This window comes from Corapipo altera, unplaced genomic scaffold (genome assembly GCF_003945725.1).
Source record: "Corapipo altera isolate COAL_440 unplaced genomic scaffold, ASM394572v1 52b, whole genome shotgun sequence".
In the NCBI taxonomy this organism is placed as follows: Eukaryota; Metazoa; Chordata; class Aves; order Passeriformes; family Pipridae; genus Corapipo; species Corapipo altera.
In genome coordinates, this window is record NW_020884922.1 from 3,256,414 (window position 1) to 3,270,930 (window position 14,517).

A 14,517-nucleotide genomic window follows, 5' to 3' on the forward strand; every position below is an offset into this window, starting at 1 on the left:
CCTTTTTGGGTCTTTTCTGTGTATTGTGTGCATCTGTGATTGCTGTAACACAGTCTTAATTTGCTTGCCAGAGGATGAGGTGCATATGTCTGCCCTGTTCTTCTGAACCACGAAGTGGAGATGAGTGGAGACTTGCTTGCTTTCTGCTTAGCCATTAGAAGAAGGGGAGGTGTGCAGGTGTGCATAAGAGTGTGTAAGTAACTACTGTAAATGGGGAGTGATAGGGCTGGATAATCAGTCTTTAGAGGACAGAAAGGATGTGCTTTTACCAAAGATACCTGCTCTTCTAGATGAGAGCTTCCTGGGAGAAAAAAAGATCACCCATCTTTCCCGTACTTAAACTTCTGGTAGATCAAGTTCTTTCAAAGAATAACCACATCCTTCCAAGTTTGGCTCATGCTGTATTCCCTGGAGGGCCTGCATAACCAGATTTCTTTAGTCTTGGTAGCTACTGCCACAAAGCACTTAGTGGCCAAACTCTCCACATATTTATCCTGCATACAAAAACTAAAAGCAGTTTTTTGGAGAGGGACTGTACTCATCCAGCCTCATGGTGACCTAGCAATACCCATCTGTCCAGGCACCATGTCCCAGCTGCTTCACATGAGATAATGCTCTTGCAAGGAAGGTACAAGGTGCACCGTTTTAAGAATCCAGTTGTGTGTGGGATCTCTCTGGGAGTATGAGTAGAGCTTGAAACTAAACATTATATGCTGAGGGTTAACACGGGCCACAGATCGTAAGATGAGAGAGAGGAAGAAAAGGTGGCTTTGAGTTTTTAAAACTGGAGAAAGAGGGAAGATAATGGTGGGGAAGGGCACCAAAATAAGTACTGTGGGCTAACAATAAAGAAACACTATCTAATACAGGCGTTCAGAACTGGGAAATATCTCAGAGTGTGACCAACTGGAAACAGTGAAAGCAGAAGACAGAAGTAAGAACTGCAGTGATAGATGACTGCAGCGTCATGGGCTTCAGCGTAGTCAGATGACTTGTGCATGCCTGGCTGACATCTCCTACATCACAACAAAGTTGGTATTTTTTAAGGTGGTTTAAATTTTCATGTAAGACTGCTTAAAAATGCATGGAGTAGGCAGGAAAGAAGTGGTGCAGGGTTGCTGCTCTGGTAAGTTGGGTGGTGCTGTTCTGCTGAAGTGTGTCTCCACATTCACAGAGAGGAGTGGGAAGCATGAATCTGCCCTGACTCTTTTGGAACCAGAGCAGTAATGACTTCTACTGGAATTTTTTTGAAATGGGGGGCTTTTTTAAAGATAATGGACAGTGTATAAACATTGTTATGGGAAATCCTCTTCATTGGATTCTGCACAGAAGGTTCAGCAATAAATCCATTTACTGCTGTAATGTATGGCAAATAGGTGGAGAATTTAAGATTGACGTTCTTCTGCTACTGCAGTCCAGATACAATGAAGCTCTGTCTAGACTTCAGATCTTTGAGGGCCTGCAGTATACTTTCCTTCAGTTAACATGTATTTATTTGTCTGTCTGTTATGCTCTGTATAGTGTACCTAAAACCTAAACCAGTTACAATATATAATTGAAAACTTTGTATAAATAGTTCAGTTCTGTAACACTTGGGAAAACTTTCTCATGTTTGTTATGGACTGTAGATTGCAGAGGCTGGAATATCTATAATTTAAGTCAAGCTATAATTTAGGTTAGGACCAAAAAAATGCAGTGAATTTTGGTAATAAGCTATTTTGGAAAGTGTTGGGAATACTTGTACTTTAGTTTGCTTCAGAGTAACTTCTTAGTGAGATGTAATATTTCTGTTACATCGTTTATAACCTTTTTTACAGTTAAAAAAGACACAGATATATGTATTTTTATTTTGCACGTGAAAATACTTAGAGGGGAAGCATGGAACTATGTTGTTTTACTACAGAAAGGAATTCTGTAGTTGCTAGATCCCTGTGTGGGCCTTTCACTTAGGAGTTGGATCTGATGATCCTGTTGAGTCCCTTCCAACTCAGAATATTCTGACTGTATATAGTTAATGCAAAACAATACAGAGCTTATAAAAGTAAAAAGCAGAATAGCCTTCTTTATATTTCTTTGTCTGTGTTTGTTTATACTGTCAATGGCAAGTTTGGTGCCCAGGTGTGGTGTTGGAGTAGTTTTTTGGAGTTTGCTTTATGTTTTTACTTAAAGTTCATGAGTGCCTTGCTATCCTGCTGACCTTTGAAAATCCTTCCCCCACATGCCTTATTCCTTACACCGTTTGTATTTCTGATTAATATTCCCTTCAACTTTGAAAAGCTAATATGAAAGTTCAGATCTGAATATATATGTATATGCACACACACATATGTGTGTGTATATATATATATATGCTTACTGCATGTGTAGGGGTGAATGATGGTGAAGACTTTGCAGATACATTTGTTCTTGTTGCAAGTATGTTGAACGTTTAGGTGATGAGTAATTCAGCTCCCTGAGCAGTTGCACAGCCCGGGATCTGAACTGTTGCCTGGATAGTTCAGCTTGATGAAGTGATGAAGTTGAGGCCCACCAAGCAGGGGCACCTGGCTGCTTGCTGGCCAGTCCCTGAGCCTCTGCAGTTTATACCACAGGGGTTTTTTAAGATCAGCTGCCATCCTACTTTGCCTTCTAAACAGCAATGCTTCAGGTGCTGACTGCTGGGCAGCTCCTGCCCCACATGGCTGTGGGAGAAGAGGGCTGCTGGGAACAGTCTGGCTTATCAGCTGTTGCATGTTGAGCTGCTTTGTTCAGAGCCCTTTGAAAGTCCAAGTACGTGTTTGGCCTTTGCTGTTCAGTTGAAGGACAAAAATAGGCTCATATCTTTGCAAACATCTTTCATTGCAGAGCAGCATTGTTTGGCCCACTTGCTTGTTTACTATCTTCTTTCTCTGGGTCACAGTTTTCCAGCTCCTTAAACTCTAGATTTAACTGGAGTAGGAAATTGAACTATTTTTTTTTTTTAAGCTATGAGGCAACCTACTTTGTACTTTAACAGAATACTTCATTCTTATTTATGTAAATGTTAAATTGCTTATGTCTTAAAAATGTTTGACAAGCTTTTAAATTAAACACGACTTCATATGCCTTTATTCTATTGTAAAAGCTGCAGAAAGTATTGCTGCTTTGTTTAAAAGCAACTTATTAAAATAAAAGTCAAATTCATGTGCTTTCAATGTTTTTTTTTTACTTCTGTCAAATTAGGATGCACTAATAATGTATATTAAACTTATATATATTCAAATTTATATTTTATATATTTTATATATTCATATCTAAAATATTTTGTTCCTGTCAGTGAATTTTGGACCTGAAAACTTTTGTTGTTTTACCCATGTAATTTTAATGGAATTGAGAAAACATAGATTATGACTGATACTTGCTGCTGCCAGCAGTAGTTGCTTATTACCCACAACTCAGGTAGGACATGGAATATATGCCCCCCCCAATGAGTTTATACCATGTTCCATGGTAATTTAAAGGATGGTTGACACTGCACTAACTTTCATGAGCCGCACCATGTTCCTGTTTTGCAGTTCTGCTGTTAAGTAGCAACTTTTAGCAGACATGTAGCAACAAAACACTGACACTTAAACTGCCTTGGCCTCCTGCAAAATCCTTACATAAGAAATTAAAAGTGTCTTTAACTTGCCTTTGATCTAAACCCATCAATGTAACTTCCAATGGGAAGAACCTACTCTTTTCTCAACCTTGCTTTGAATCTAATTGAACTTGAAAATTTCATCCTTCATTTAGTTTCATGTGTTGGGATGTTTATTTATCATGACTTAGTTAATTGTGCATGAACTAGGGATCAGAGATTCTTGGCAGGTGATTCACTGTGACCATCAGCAAATTGCCACCCTTGCCAACCCATCTAGGAATACTATATGAAGGCATTAATCTCTCTGGGCATGATGCTAATCCTGTTTGCATCCAGTCCAGAATAACTCTATTGTAACGACAGTGTAGGATTAAATCAACCGTGCCATACTTGTTCTGCTGTTTTTAATTGAAACAGATTATCATTGTAAAAGTTGACTAAGGATACTGTGAAGATTAATTGTTAGTACAGTTCTGTGAATATAAAGAGTAATTACTGTCTCTTATTCTGAGACCATTTATGTACACTGTGATTGACAGTGGCTGTATTTCCTAACTATCACATCTGAAAACATGTATGGATACACATACATTTGGGTTGGGGCTTGGGGCTGTACTTCAATTCTATAGTGACACTTACTAGACAGTAAGCATGTTTGTACTGTAAATTATTAATAATTAATTTTTAATTATTAATGATGAAAGTGTCCTGTGAGGAGCAAAGGAGTTGAACTTGGTGATCCTTATGCATCCCTTCCAATCTGAGATATTCTATGGCTCCATTATTTAGGTAGGTGTTATTTCCTGTAAAGCAGATATACAGTTTCATGAATAACAGCGTGTATCTTTAATATAGGTAGGAATCTCAGGTATACAGTGTAGTATAATTGTAGAAATACAGATTTAAGCCTGCCTTTGCTTCAGAGACTGAAAGACATGGCTATGTAACCAACAAGGGTGTAATGCTGTTGCTTTAGGTCACAAGATTTGTATGAAACCAAGAAAGAGGTGACATTGCTTAACACTGAGACAGTTGGTGTCTGTCCTTGCTTAACTTAGTAAACCTCAGTGTTAACTGGGTTAACTAAGCTAAATGTTTTAATGTTAGACCTCAGTAGTTAGGAAAATCCCTGGCTCCAGGACACCAGTGTGTGCATGCGTGCAGCTTACCCAACTAATCACTTGGATAAAAAATGGCTTGTCATTGGGACATCCATGGTTCAGATAAAGTGGTCTTGAAGAAACTGAATTTTACTGTCAGTGAGTTTGTGATCTTGGCTTTACACTTTTTCCTTCCAGACGATGCAGCTGGGGGAGAAGATACTTTGGTTTTGGTAAGATTTTGCTTTTGTGGTCCATCAGGAACTGCAGACATGCTATTTTCTCTGATGAAACTTTTCCAAATTGGCCAACTGGAAGTGAAGCCCACATTTAAAGATACCTAATCGTTAGCAGAGTTCCAGACACAGTTCCCTACTACTTCTGCTGTTCTTAAATGGTAAAAGTAGGCTGTTGCTGAAAATAAATTTGTATTTTACAAATCCCATTTGTGTGTGCTTGAGGCAAAGTTTTACATTTTATAGAGGTTTTTTGGTTGAGGGAACTCACTGACTGTAAAATCTGTTAGAGTTTTTTGAGGGACTCAATGCATTTGTTGAAAGTGATAATTCAGACAGTATGTTATACTTCAGTTTTCAAAAAGGTTTTGACATGGTCATAACTTATGTTTTTTTTAAAGAAACTCTGCTGGTAACCCATTGGGGACTTTATTTTCCAATGCCTCCCTGCCTAAGAAGAAAAGTATGAATAAATAAATGTTTTTTCACACTAAGGGTTATTAAATCATGAGCTGATAGTTTCTGATAAGTAATTAGAAACTATTAAGCTGATAAGTAACTAGAGTGGTTCCCCCTACTTGTCTGTACAGAAACCTCTGATACACAGCTAATTCATAAATGGACCTAGAAGAAGGATAGATAATAAATTTGCTGAGAAAACAAAATTGATGAAAGAATGGCAGATTCTTTCAGCAGTTGAATCTGCTAGATTCAACTGGACAATAAAATGGTAGGTGGGATTTAGGGTTGGAAAATGCAGAGTAATGTGTATGGGAAAAAAATTACTCCCAGAGTAATAAGTATGAGGAAAAATAACTCCCACTATCTGTACAAGTGGGTGGGCACAGTATTAAGTTGGTTGCTGTCACTCAGAAAGAGTTTTCGTCACTCTACGAATGTGAGGTCAGTGTTCTAATGCAGTCAAGGTAAATAGAAGGCAAAGTGTAGTATGAAAGGAATGGAAATCAAAACTGAAAGTATTACTATACTAATGTATAAATATATGGAAAAAGTAGATTGCAATCTGTTAGCTGTTTGTCAAAACACAAATTAGGTTACAAAACCAAGAGTTACAATAAACAAATAAAATGTAGTATCTTTCAGCGGTGCCTGCTTAAATTATGCAAGATAACTTACTACTATTATATTTTACAAAATGTTTAAGCTTAAATGCTTGAAAGAGGGATTAGATGCATTTCAGGAAGAAAGGTTTGTGAATGTCTTTTCAACACAGTGGTCATGTTATAATCTGCAGCTTGTTTCCTAAACGATTGGTTGTAGGAAACTGGGAGAGATGTCGGATTGGTTACATCCCCCTTGTTACCAGACAGGGTGAGAATGGGGTGTCCAGCTAAATGGTCTGACTTGTAAGGTTGGCTTGTGTTTTCAGAACATCAAACTTCTTGCTCTTGTGTTTGTACTTTCAGGTGTCAAAAGGTAAGTATTTTTAGCTGAAAGAAACATTGTAACAACAATTACTTTTGGCAGCTGAGTCCTTGGAATTCTACTCTGATTACATTACAGGCTAAGCATAGCTTTCGTCCTAAAAATTTGCATTTTTCAACTTATCTGTTAAGGTGGTTTTGGGTTTAAATAAAATATGTTCTTTAAACAAGTGCTTAGCCAATAACAACATGGAAGTCTTGGAAACATTTTATTTTTGCTTGTCATTGTCTACCTCTGATATACAGATATCATTGTGTAGTGATTCTTGTGATATTTTAGCTTTTAAGTGGCTTTATACAGCAGAAACTCTGTTAAAATGGTAAAGGTTGGTTTTATGCCCTGACTTTCTTTACCAGCCAATGCTTTCTTTATACTCATTTTCTATATCAAAGGAGCGAGCTTACAATACATAGCTGTATTAGTTATGTTGGAAAATTCTATTTAAAAACTGTTAGTTGCTTATCAAAAGAGCTGGTAAAATTGTTTTTATAGATAAAAATATTGTGTTTTTTAAAAATCCTTACTTTTCTAGAGAAGGTATTTCTGTTTTACTGAATTCTGTGAAAGTTTTTGACTGGCAGCCCAAAACTTGCTCTAGAGAATTTCTTTTTATCAACTGAGATGAACTATGGGCAACAAAAAGGAAGAATTCAAAACAATCAAGACAATCTGTGCAAGACTTAATGTCAAAAGTAAACACAATTTCTATAGGAGTTGAATATGACTACCTAGGCTATTGTCTTTATTTATCCTAAGTGCAGGAGGAACAGAGCAAATATAAATGAACAATTGAAAAGAAAAGAAGCATCATAATTATGCAGAGGGAATTTAATTCATTTAGGGTTAGCGCCTGACTACTTTTTCCTGTGAAGCCATGCAGTGTTTAGAAAATAATCCAACTTACAGAAATGGAACACAGTATACCAGGGCAACATTTCTCTCCTTGTCATGAAATACTCAGATTTTGGGTTCCTACAAAGGCAGCTCCAGAGCAGATGTTCAGAGAGGGGATCAAACTTCTGTGTGCCTGCTGTCATGGCGTCTGCAGATGCAGAACACAACTGGAGTGCTCTGAAGGGTAGTGCCAACAATTTTTTTGTTTTTTTCATAAAGCACTTTTATGTCATTCTTGCTCTGCCTGATCTTTTCTTCCCCTCTCCCCACACATTCCTGTGTTTATTACCAAGGTCCTTTGAGGACTTGTAGATACTCCAGTTTGAAAGAGTAAATTTATTTGCTGATGTCTTTTCTTTTAAGCTGCATGTTCAGTAGTAAGACTTGCTCTTCAGGTAAGCATATATTTGGGATACTGAAAAGCTGATGGAAGTGAGGATGCTGTTCTGAACTCAGAAGCACTTGCAAAAATAACCAGCAACTCCTGGTTTGTCTGAAATTTAACCACATGGTAATATTCTGGCTAAAACAATTTGTCCTAATAGTAAAACTGATAAAATGTAGAGCAGGAAGGTTGGCTTTTTTTTTTCCTTACCTCTCTGACTGTGAATAATTAATTGAATGCATTGGGCAGAAAAAGGTTGGGTTAAATTTCATTCTATGAATTCTCTAATAAGAACAGTCATCAGTTACTCACTGCAGTCATGTTGAGAGAGATTTGAAATGAGATGTTTCAAAAATGAGAAATAATGATATTTGGACCTCATTAGTCAAAAAAACCCCAAACTTCTCCAGCATGAGAGAAGATGAGTACAACGCAGCACTTAGGACTGAAAATGTAATCTAACAGGAACTACTGGAACAGACACACCTTTAAAAATCTCAGGGCACTTGTTTGGAAGCTAACTGGTGTACAAAGGAGCTCAGTGTTGTACTCTATTTTTTAAAAATCCTGGGCTTTCGCAATACCTTTTAGATTTCTAATGTTGACAAGTAGGAAAAATCAGGTTCGAATAGTCACAGATTGGCCAAGATTCCTGGGGCAAGGGCTGGGCTGGAAGTGCTAATGAAGCTTCTTGCTACTCAGACCAGCAGGTTTTGCTTTTTCGCAATTGCTGAACAAACACTATTTTCTAGTATCTTTTCAAACCTACAGGGGATCAAATGTGAGCCATAGTGATGAAAGTTAGTTTTAATGCCTTGAATTATCTTTTTTAGATTGCTAACCAAAGCCTTTTTCTTCCCTGTAGCCTTTTCTTATTCTTATGAATCTTCACTGTTCACCAGACGTCCACACATTTCTGTGTAGAGCCTTTGTCCCTGCCTGCCTGGATCAAATTCATGTGATTCACCCTTGTCGAAGCCTCTGTGAGAAAGTGTATTCTGACTGTAAGCAGTTGATGGACACTTTTGGAATTGCGTGGCCTGAAGAGCTGGAATGTACCAGGTGGGGTATTTCTTGTATTGACAGGTGGTGGGAGTGATACTTTCATATTTGACTGGGACTGAGTTGAAAATTTGAGGCAGAATGTTAAATATCACCTTGCTGTAACTTTCTTATTACGCTGACCCTGCAGTGCTTATGCATGGGACCATTTCTTCATTAAAACTTTTTCATTATTCAAATGATCACCTGCATTTTCTGCTTGTGACTTTTTTGGCAACAAAGCTCTGCAACAGTTCAGTATTCAGATCCCTGCAAAAGGAAGCTTTTTTTACTGTAATTTTCTGAAAGTTTAAAATATTATATGTTACCGCCTAGATTTTGCTTTGGTTTCTGACCTCTAAACTAGGGATGATCATGCTTACTTCATTGGGGAGTTTCGAAGTAACTGCTCGTAACATAATGAAATACAGAATATTCTGTATTTGAGCATTAAATAGTAGAAGCCTTATCTTACTCCTAACTGCTTAAATGTGCAAACTTAGTCTCGTGTTGCTTTTCCTGTACTGCCTGCCAAAACTCTCTTTTAAAATTTCAGCTATTTCTCAAAGGTGTTCATGTGTCTTTTCCAGACAGATAATACAATATTTGGTGAAAAGATGTCTATATATTTTAAATGGAAACCACTGAAAGCACCCCAGTGCAATCTTCTTGAGATTCTGACCTTCAACTGTGGATATTTATAAATTATTGAGGCCAGATTTTTTTTTTTTTTAAAACACATCAGGTCAAGAGGTACAGGAAAGGAGCAGAGACTGGAAACTCAAATAATTTTTCTAACCCCCATGCAGTTGCTAATCTGTGGTAAGGCTGAGGGAAAGCTGGGACAGTAGTCCTGTGCATGACCTGTGGTAGAAATCAGTATTGGAGTGAATGTGACAAGTGGCATTAATGCCATTTCCCATAATTCTGCAGAAAAACAGAAGTTGTGGGGTTTTAAAACAAGAAGGCATCAACTTTTCCCATCTAGTGTGAGCTTCTGTGCAACAGTACTACCCTGAAGGGGCACAGCAAATATCTTCAAGGATTGTTTTGAAAAATCAGGAAAATTACAAATGAATCCAGTTACTCAAGATGTGATATTTTAAAATAAATTATGTTTTTTTGCTGGATTTACTGCAGCTTTAAATTACTTTATTACTGCTAGTATTTACTGAAGATGAAGCTTCTCTGTTCATATGTGAAGTGATGTCTCCTTGGTAGCCAATACTGAAAAGTCCGTGGAATGCAGGGTGTTACAGCAGCAGAGATTCTGCTGCTGGAGCCTTCTGGCATGAGGATGGGAAGTAACTGGAATAGTGAGATTCACACTTTTGTATTCCTACAGTCATCATGGCCGGGCTTCACGAACGAAGATTTGGGGAAGGGCTCTACCCACGTTTGTTACAAGCGCGTTGGTGGCTAAAAAGGCCAATACGAGATAGGCATGTCCTGTTGCAAAAGGCACAGCAGAAAGACTCCTTAGGTGGTAAATTCTGCAAGACATGATTCTTTCTGCGTTGTCTTTTCTCCTCGAGAGTGATCCTGCGTGCTTTCTCAAAAGAATCAGTGTTTTAGATGGTGTCTCTCCAGACCTCCCGATTGGAGGCCAGAGTAGACCAGTTATGGTGATCAATATGGCCAAGGCTGAGATGTTGTTTCAGGGAGTCCTTGTATCTTCTCTTTGGGGCTCCTCTCTTGCGGCAGCCGGTGGCAAGTTCACCATAAAGCAAGATCTTAGGGAGGTGTTGGTCCTTCATCCTGGAGACGTGTCCTGCCCAACACAGCTGTGTTCTCAGCAACATGGCCTCAATACTTGTGATTGCTGCTTGTTCTAGAACAGATGTATTGGTCACATAATCTGGCCATTAGGTGTTTAGGATTGTACGGAGGCAGCGTTGATGGAAGTGTTCTAGGAGATGCAGGTGGTGGCGGTAGATGACCCATGATTCAGATCCATATAAAAGAGTAAACAGCACAATGGCTCTGTAAACACTGATCTTTGTACTTTTCTTACAGACATACATAATGCCAGTTAAGACATGGGTGAATGTGTCCATGCATCATGCTCTGGCCTGTGGTTAATGACAGTCTGCCACAGAATCAGTTTTCTTCATTAGTCTGGATTTACTTGGACAGCATGATAATGCAGAGAAACAAAGAACTGACGGGGTTTTTAGCTCAAGCTGAGCTTGCAAACTGAATTGAGTCTTGTAATAGTGTTTGACAAAGACTGTTGAGATAACAGAATCTTACTTTAAAAATGCAAAGCTTGTTCTTTTTAAACGTGCACTTAAACTTGGAATGCATATGAGCATAAATCCCCGTGTGAGCAAATGCTGACCTGCTTGAGTGATATAATCTAGTCAGAATATAAATCCAGCACTGCTAATATGATATTATCCATGTAAAAAGATCACCTCTTGTGTCAATTTAAACCATGGAGCAATTGAGTCTTGAGCAGTTTTTAAAAGAACATCTTAGAGCTATAAAATTGCTAAAATATTGTTAATTTTTTACAGTGCTTGTATTTTCTGCTTATATTTTTTTTAGTTAGATATTTCATTGTTGTTGACAATGAGATAGCAGTATAACACAAAAAATTATAATAATGATCACGTACTAGTCATCAATTAATGATGTCAGCCTTCTTCCTTGATTGATTGCAGCTTGCGTTTTGACAAGATTTTTTGCTGTCTGCAACAGTCTATTGTTATCCAAATTTAAAAAAAACCCTGCTGTAAATATTTTATATATGTATGTAAAAGTTCAATAGAATTTAAAACTCTAAAAGAATGGTTGCAATTTGAGTAGTGGTTTTACAGATTATGAAACAATAGCTACAGAACAACAGTTAAATAAATGTGTTTGAAGTCTTCTGAATTTTAAGTTTGGTTTTTATAGTGCCATCTGATTTATTTTTTCATATAATGCACGTTTGCATTATCTGTAAAATTTAACAATGCTTTGAATCAGATTTTTTTCATATTTCTAAAAAGTAATTTTAGTTGAGAATGAGGGATATTGAGATATTTCCTCTTCTGTTTATTTATTCAGACTAACTAATTGTGATGAGACCGTTCCTGCCACTGCTGCTGTAACCACAAACGTACATGGAACTCAGAAGACCCCAGTCCAGATCCGAAGGGATTATGGATTCTGGTGTCCCCGGCACCTCCACACTACCAATGAACAAGGCTACAAGTTTCTAGGAATTGATCAGTGCGCACCCCCATGTCCCAATATGTACTTCAAAAATTATGAATTGGATGTGGCAAAAAGCTTCATTGGAATAGTTTCAATCTTTTGTCTTTGTGCTACACTTTTCACATTCCTGACTTTTCTGATTGATGTTAAAAGGTTTAGGTACCCAGAGAGACCGATCATATATTACTCTGTCTGTTACAGCATAGTCTCTCTGATGTACTTTATTGGATTTTTACTTGGGAACAAAACTGCCTGTAATGAGGCAGATGATAAGTTAGAAATTGGTGAGACAGTTGTTCTTGGCTCCCAAAACAAAGCCTGTACTGTCCTTTTCATGGTTTTGTACTTTTTCACTATGGCAGGAACTATTTGGTGGGTGATTCTTACAATCACTTGGTTCCTTGCAGCGGGAAGAAAATGGAGCTGTGAAGCTATTACACAAAAGGCCATGTGGTTCCATGCAGTTGCCTGGGGAATACCTGGTTTTCTAACCATTATGCTCCTTGCGATGAACAAAGTTGAAGGAGACAATATCAGTGGAGTTTGTTTTGTGGGTCTCTATGATCTGGATGCCTCTCTGTACTTTGTGCTTTTGCCGCTGTGCCTTTGTGTGTTTTTCGGTCTCTCTCTTCTCTTAGCTGGTATTATTTCTTTAAATCACGTGCGCCAAGTCATCCAACACGATGGCAGGAACCAGGAGAAGCTAAAGAAATTCATGATCAGAATTGGAGTTTTTAGTGGTTTGTACTTGGTGCCACTGGTAGCACTTCTTGGATGTTATGTTTATGAACTGGTGAACCGGAAAATCTGGGAAACGACTTGGGTGTTTGACCACTGTGACCAGTACCATATTCCTTGTCCTTATCAGGCAAGTAACAGTTTCTTTTATAAATAATACTGTAAAGTTAACTAACAAAAACCCTTATGCTTCACTGTATCTGCCGTGCAATTAGTAAGTTATTTTCACATTAAGTAATCAGTTCAAGAACATGGAGCGGTTAATTCTTTTTAAAGTCAAAATCAGTGGAATGATACTTTTGTTTTGAAAATTTTCACTAATTGAGCTGGTAGCACTCAGTAATTAAATTCCAACTCACAGCTCTAACAGAATATATAACCTTTCTTTGAACTTCATGTTACAAATTTGCCTTGGAGGAGGATCATTCTTCACGATATTTGTTCCTAAAAGTAGTTGCTCAGTACTTGGGTGCCTAGCTCAGTATCAAAGTGCGTAAGTTGAATTTTCATCAATTTCCATTGAAGCTGAAATAGCGATTCATGAAGATCCAGACTAAATGGAATTTTAAATGCTACTTATAACCAGAGATTTAAAATCACTTTTGTCTTTTTTTTCTTTGAACTGTAGAAATGCGTTCAAGAACACTTGAAATTACAGAACAAATTTCCAGTATATTTTTTCCACAATAGTTGTCATTTGCAGACTGATTTTCAGAAATGCAAAGAATTCTTTATGAAAAACAACCAAACAAAAAGCAGATAAAGAAAAAAACCTCAACAGCACTTTAAATTGTGGAGGTGACTGTATTTAATATTTGACTCCTAAAAAGCTTCCTTGGAAAAGCTTTTAAATTAAATCTGCCTGTGTTCAGTGCTCTCTGTGGATTAAATCTCTTGCAATTGCAAGGAGTTTTATATTACAAATTGCCTACAAGTAATTTGTAATATTACTTACGAGTAATTTGTGGTTTGTTTCCTTCCATTTAAGAACAAACATACAAGCAAACGTCCCTAAGAGAAATGCAAGTGTCTCATGTCATCTTTCTTTGCATTACACTTATCGTCTATGTTTTTGCTGCAGTGAAATATCATTAAAATTAGGAATATAAACACAGGCATTATGAAGTGATAAGGGTTGATCTCTTACATCCTTAAACATTATTTATTATCCTCTGGATTGAAGTCAGTGTAAGCTGAGTAGCACAGTTCACAGACAACTTGGTTATTTGTGCTTCCAATACTGTTTCTTAACAAGTATATTTTGACTTCAGTGGGTTTTATTCTGATTTCTGTATCAGCCTAAATGGTTTAGAATATACAAGGTTGAAAACAAGACACTTATGTTAAAAAAAATAAATCAACAACATTGTTTTGTAGTGCTTAAATATAAGAGCTTGGCACAATAACACAGGAAAGAGTGTGTATTTTCATCATTTAATTAACCTATTGGAAAGAAGAAATAGCAACAGGAAATGTTAACACAGATCTATTTTATGGGATCTGTCCCTATGGTAGACAGTGTGTGCTAATTGTGGAGTAGCTTAAAGTGGCATGCTCAGCTTTGGCTTACCTGAGCTGGCTTGTAGACTCTTGTTACATTGACCAGATCAAAACCAAATGAAAACAAACTTCAGTTTAAGTGGCTAATGTTACCTGCCTAACAAAAATAGTGACTTTCATAGATGGGCTGGCAGATAAGCCAGGTAACACAAATTAAATCTACAGAATGGGAGCAGAAGATAATGATCTCTTACTGAGTTAAATGTCTCAGCTCCTATGATACAGTTCTGCAAATAGGTGGATTAATTTTGCAGTAAACAGAAAGCTACTGTGTAGTTCCCTGCGGCTCCTTGAAGATGCTGTCTAATCTGA

At 37.4% G+C, this 14,517-nt stretch overlaps 1 protein-coding gene across 1 annotated transcript in view; it reads left to right on the forward strand.

The window, feature by feature from the left end:
* The window catches only part of FZD6 (frizzled class receptor 6), a 25,758-nt gene that overhangs the window by 6,288 nt on the left and 4,953 nt on the right, over positions 1–14,517 (forward strand). The window contains exons 2-3 of the mRNA XM_027656978.1: positions 8,528–8,724; positions 11,758–12,775. Of these exons, the coding sequence (XP_027512779.1) occupies positions 8,528–8,724; positions 11,758–12,775 (1,215 nt within the window). The remainder of the gene's footprint in view (positions 1–8,527; positions 8,725–11,757; positions 12,776–14,517) is intronic.